Source organism: Emiliania huxleyi (assembly GCF_000372725.1).
Source record: "Emiliania huxleyi CCMP1516 chromosome Unknown EMIHUscaffold_20, whole genome shotgun sequence".
Lineage (NCBI taxonomy): Eukaryota > Haptophyta > Isochrysidales > Noelaerhabdaceae > Emiliania > Emiliania huxleyi.
In genome coordinates this window covers 109,313-114,681 of record NW_005200600.1, presented here as the reverse complement: position 1 = coordinate 114,681, position 5,369 = coordinate 109,313, and the positions used below count along the sequence as shown (strand labels likewise).

Sequence of the window (5,369 nt, the reverse complement as noted above, 5' to 3'; positions counted from 1 at the left end):
GACGGCGGGGGAGAGCTGCTCCTGTGGGAGGCACCCGCCGGTGGCGCGGAGCCTGCCGCGGCTGGCGGCGCCGCGTCCGACACGACAGCCTCGAGCGGCGTGGAGGCGGGCGGCGGCGGAGGCGGCGTCGGCGTCGGGGGTGGCAGCGGCGAGGGCAGCGGCGGGTCAGAGAGGCGGCTCGCGGCGGGCGGAGGCGCGAGCGAGGGGACGGCCACGCCCGCGCTGCGGGCGGACGAGCGCAGCATCTTGATCTTATCGCGCAGGTCGCGGACGGCGTCCTTGTTCCGCTGTGGCGGGGCCGCGAGGGCGAGGTCCTGCAGCGGGGAGAGTGGCGGAGGTGAGGGCGGAGGGGGCTCAGGAGAGGGGCGGAGGAGAGGGGCGGAGGAGAGGGGCGGAGGTGGGGAGGAGAGGGGCGGGGGTGAGGGTGGGGTAGAGTGTTGTGGCTTTGGCGAGGACCTGCTGCATCGTGCTGGATAGGTGGTGGAAGCACGGCGAGGCGAGGTCGAGGTCGGCGGCGCACGAGGAGGCGTCGACGGCGTTGGCGGCGCGCGAGTCCGCCAGCGGCGGCGACGGCGTGATGAGGCAGCCCCGCGGCGGCGGCCCGCGCTTCTTCTTCTTCTTGCCCTCGCCCCTCTTTGGGCCTTCGCCTCGAGGAGGCTGCGCGCTGTTCTCCTTGCCCATCGCGTCGAGCGCCCGCTGCTGGTCGTCGGTGAGGCCCTCGCGGGACAGGTTGTCCAGCGCCCGCTGCTGGTCGGCGGTGAGGGCCACGCCTTGCGCCGCCTTGCGAACGAGGAGCTTGAGCAGCGCCTCGCGACGGTCGCTCGTGACGATGGGACCGCCGGCCCAGGCGACCCGCTTCTCGGGCACGGGCGGAGGGTCGAGCGCCTCCCGCGCGAATCGGGCGGCGCGCTCCGAGAGGGTGGGCACCTGTGGCGGCGGCATTCTCGAGCTCAAACTTGTTCACAGCCTTCCTCGGGTGGACTAGTTTATCTCGGCTTCTCCACATGACCCAAGCATCTGCACCGTGAGGTGTGATACATTGGCGCGTAAAGGGTCAGTCTGGAGTCGCGTGCCTCCACAACGGAAGAGCTAGCTACGCAGTACCTGACACCCCCTGGGGTCTTGCCACTGAAGGCGGCTGGCTCGAGGGCCGCGTTCGCCGCTCGGCCGGTGGGCATCCGCCGGCCGAGGGGGGTGGGTGCCGCTTGGCAGAGTGGGGAGGGTGGACGGTCACCTGGATCGCTGAACTCGGAACGTTGGCTGGGGCTGCAGACGAGCGGCGCGGGGGGCGACGTCGGCTCCGCGACGCCGTCGGCCCGGGAGCAGCCGCACGCGGGACGACCTCGTCGTCGCTGACGAGGAGGTTGCGCAGCGCCTTCTGCACGAAGGAGAGCATTGACGTTGCCGGCATCGGAGCATCGGTAGTCGTCCTGTTCGGCCTGGCTGCCCTGCGCGCTGGGGCGCCTGCGGCGTGCGTCGCTGGCGGGCCGGCGGGTAGCGCCGCCTCCGCTCGCTAGTCGGGAGCTGTGTCAGGAGCCTCGTCGCTCGGAGGTCCCGCGCACAAAGCGGCGGGCAGCGGCGGGCGCGGGGTAAGGGTTCCCGCCCGCTAGGCGCTGCCCTCTGCGCCGAGGCTCGCGTCAGGGGCAGCGACCCCCCCATCTACAGATGATATGCGCATCTTGAGATAATATGCCTCTAAGATGCGCCCTACTTGGACTGCACACTGTCTTGCCTATGCTCGAGCATCTCTAGATAGATGGTAGTTTCAACTTAAGATGCCGGAGCATCCTGGGTGCTGGGAATGCTCGAATCATCTAGCGGCGCAGACGGAGCAGTGTGCGGAGCCGGGCTCGGGCTGGAACTGGCCGTAGTAGCAGGAGCGGCAGGCATCTTTGCTCGCGCCGCGTGGCACTTCGTTGCTGGTGCCGATTGGGCAGGGGTGGGGCTCGGCGGTTCCGTTGGGGCAAAACGATCCAGCTGGGCAGGGGCCGTCGCACGTTGAAATGGACCGAAGCTCCTGCTCACGGCCCAAGTAGCCAGCGGCGCAGGGGAAGCTCTCGCAGTCTGTAAAGTCGCCTGGGATCGTCAACGACGAGTCAGCAGGCATGTAATGGCCCGGCTGGCAGAGAAAGAGGGGAGTCGGTGCGTTATGCCGTGACACGGTCACACCGCCGCGGTTGCCAGCAAACGTGACGTTTTGCACGATGCCGCAGAAAGCGGAATCTACATCCACCGCGCCGCAAGTATTTGTTTGATCCAGTTGTAAAGCTGATCCACTCCGGTCATTCTCATCATAAGTCGCTTCGTTCTCCTCAAACCTGACGTTCCTCATGTTGATTCCGCCCTGCCCTGCCCTTGCATGAGGTCGTCCGAGATGCTGTATGTCACGTTCTCGGCGCCGACAGGTCCTCCTCCCAAGCTATTTGCAAGGCCCATAGCCTCGGAACGCGCAGAAGAAAAAGCAGTGGCGACGTCGATCGCTGAGATATTTCCAGCAGCATAGTCAATGGAAGCATCGGTGGCCGGGCGACAAGGGAGACGGTGGCGGCGAGAGAGGTGGTGGCAGTGGCGGTGGAGGTGACGGGGGCAAGGAAGGTGGGGACGGAGGTAGCAAAGGTGGCGGTGAGAAGGGAGGCGGTGACTTTGGCGGCGGCGGTAGAAATGGGTCAACTCGTGGTGGGGACGGTGGGGACGGTGGGGGAGTCGGTGGGGGAGGTGACGGGTGCGGGGATGGTGGGGGAGGCGACGGTGGCGGGGGTGAAGGAAGAGGCGGTTGGGGCGACGGTGGGAGAGGCGACGGAGGGGGGTAGTGGTCACTGGTGCAGTAAGAGCCACCGTACCCCCCGCACCCATAATAAGGGCTCTGACCGGCGCTGTTGGTACACCAACCACCGCTAGCGCACGTCGGGTAGGTTGTGTGGCAGGTGCACAAGCGACGGCGGGCACGGCTTAACCTGGCATCCGGTTCTGTATCCGCCATTGGGCGCGAGCTTGGCGCGACCCATGGAGTGTAGGGTGGCCGAAACGGTGCCGGTGCGTGCGGAGGAGGCGGAGCCGAGGGCAGAGCCGAGGGCAGAGCCGAGGGCAACGGCAACGGCGGCGGTGGCGGAAGCAGCGTCGGTTTCGGCCTTGGCTTGGTGCCTGAATCAACCCGCGTCTGGCTGAGCTCAGGCTGTTCGACGACCGCCGGCCCTAAGCGATCAAGCTCGGGCGAGGCCGCCCCCTCGCCCCAGTCCTCCTCGCCGAGCCTCCTCCCGCTTGAGCAGACCGACACCGTGTTGTTTGTGTTGTTGCAGATCCAGTCTGCAAAGTACGAGACCCGCGCATACACCCCTCCGGTGCCGCACTCGTATTTTGGGCCAAAGCTGACGACGCCGACAAGGACCGTCTCCCCCTCGTCGTCCAGCCCAAAGAGCGGTCCGCCCGAGTCGCCTTGGCACGCGTCGGCCCCGCCCCCGCCCGCGCAGAGCATGTCGTCCGAGATCTCACCATTACCATTCACTTCAAAGCCAAAATCCCAGTCTTGACATTTGCTGGAGCTGACGACGGGTACCATCGTGTACTGCGCCGCGCTTGTATAGTTGCCTTCGTTGACACCCCATCCAGCGACAACGAGCAGCGAACCGTCCACCGCCAGGCTGCTGCCCGGCTGGGCGAGCTTCTCGATGGGGGCGTATGGAGCGCTCGAATTTAACTCGATGAGCGCGATGTCGTTGGCCTTGAGGTGGTCTCCGTTTACTCTCTTGTCAAGACCAGGCACGGTCAGGAAAGAGCCTTTAAGATGCCCTTTGTAACGCTCGTGGTTGACGACGTCCCTAACTCCACGGATGACGACACATTCATCGGTCTCCTCACTGCCCACGGTGTGGAGGCCAAGGACGACGCGCGAAACATCCGCGCCCCGAGTACAGTGCGCCGCGGTGAGAACCCAGTTCTCGGAGATGAGCGTACCGCCGCACCTGGGCACGCACTCGCCATCGACGCAGACCTGCAGCGAGGCCAGGAATGGGATGCTGCGAGCAGGCACCGGCGTCCCTGGAGTACGGCTTGGTGGCGGAGGCGAGGACGAGGTGGAGGGAGGCGGCGGCGAGGGGGGCGGAGGGGCGGGTGGCGGCGGGGCTGGTGGCGGGGAGGGAGAGGTGGAGGGAGGCGGCGGCGAGGGGGGCGGAGGGGCGGGTGGCGGCGGGGCTGGTGGCGGCGGCGAGGGCGGCGGAGGGGCGGGTGGAGGCGGGGCTGGTGGCGGGGAGGGCGAGGTGGAGGGAGGCGGCGGCATGGGGGGCGGAGGGGTGGGTGGCGGCGGGGCTGGTGGCGGCGGCGAGGGCGGCGGAGGGGCGGGTGGAGGCGTCGGAGGCGGCGGCGACGGCGAGTTGGAGGGCGGCGGCGGCGTGGGCGGCGGAGGAAGAGGGGGTGCTGTTGGGGGCAGAGCAGGCGGCGACGCATGGTCAAGACACAGCACGTTCGAAACGCCATTGATCTGTCTGAAGCTCGTGCTCAATGCCTGTGCCGCCTGCTGCTGCACCTCAACTGAGACAGTTGCATCGGCTGCGGTTGCCATTGTGACGCTGAGTAGCCGCAGGCCGTGGGGCAAGCTTGATGAGGGGGACATGGCCGTTGCAGACACGATCACGTGCACAGCAGAGATGCCAAGTAATGCGGCAAAATGGTGTCGAAGCGTCCCCTCGTCGAAAAGATCCGCGAAAACAGTGCCGGTCATGACTGCCGCAGAGCGGAAGCGCTGGCCAGGAGAAAGGGGCGGGAGCGGCAAGAGCGGTGGTGTCGGTGGAGATGGTGGCGTCCTAGGTGGAACAGGAGACGTCGGCGGCAGCATCGGCGGACGGGGAGGCATCGGCGGGATCATTGGTGGCATCGGAAGCATTGGAGGCATCGTCGGAACGACCTTGACCGAATCGCCAGAAGATACATCATCGGTCAGCGCTGTAGCCAGCGTGATTGGCAGTCCCCCAGCGAGGCGGCGCCTGTCGGAGGGCACTGCGAGGGCGACCACCTCATAGGTAACCCCGTTCAGAGTGATGATACTGCCCACATGGAGACTGTCGACGTAGCAGTTGACGACAATGACGGTGTCGCCGGTGCTGGCGGACTGCATCAGCGTCATTCCTGTCCCTGCCGAGCACTCCCATGTGTCGAACGGCGGTAGGGGGGGTGGCGAAGGGGGTGGGGGCAGAGGGGAGGAGGACGAGGGTGGCGAAGGGGCTGGTAGCGGCCGGGCGGGTGGCGGCGGCGAGGGCAAGGTGCAGAGATGCAGCCGAGATGCCGCCGACATATAGGCTAGGAACAGTTTTGATGCAGCTCCAAGTATACCCCAGGTCCAGCCGAGAAACAACACGAAAGCCAACCGAGAGAGAGCG

At 66.9% G+C, this 5,369-nt stretch overlaps 3 protein-coding genes across 3 annotated transcripts in view; all 3 read right to left on the bottom strand.

The window, feature by feature from the left end:
* EMIHUDRAFT_434590 (hypothetical protein) overlaps positions 1-709 on the bottom strand; it is a 2,927-nt gene extending 2,218 nt beyond the window's left edge. The window contains exons 1-2 of the mRNA XM_005781566.1: positions 457-709; positions 16-314 (exon numbers count right to left, since the gene is read on the bottom strand). Coding sequence (XP_005781623.1) covers positions 16-314; positions 457-681 — 524 coding nt within the window. The 5' untranslated portion in view covers positions 682-709. The remainder of the gene's footprint in view (positions 1-15; positions 315-456) is intronic.
* Positions 710-1,810: 1,101 nt separating this feature from the next.
* EMIHUDRAFT_203727 (hypothetical protein) lies at positions 1,811-2,332 on the bottom strand (the record flags this gene model as incomplete). The annotated part of the gene is made up of 1 exon (XM_005781565.1): positions 1,811-2,332. The coding sequence occupies one exon, from the start codon at positions 2,330-2,332 to the stop codon at positions 1,811-1,813; it is 522 nt and encodes a 173-aa protein (XP_005781622.1).
* Positions 2,333-2,894: 562 nt separating this feature from the next.
* EMIHUDRAFT_203726 (hypothetical protein) lies at positions 2,895-5,116 on the bottom strand (the record flags this gene model as incomplete). The annotated part of the gene is made up of 5 exons (XM_005781564.1): positions 2,895-2,990; positions 3,152-3,394; positions 3,503-3,988; positions 4,457-4,678; positions 4,898-5,116. 5 exons carry the CDS (start codon positions 5,114-5,116, stop codon positions 2,895-2,897), a joined length of 1,266 nt encoding a protein of 421 aa, XP_005781621.1.
* Positions 5,117-5,369: the final 253 nt, after the last annotated feature.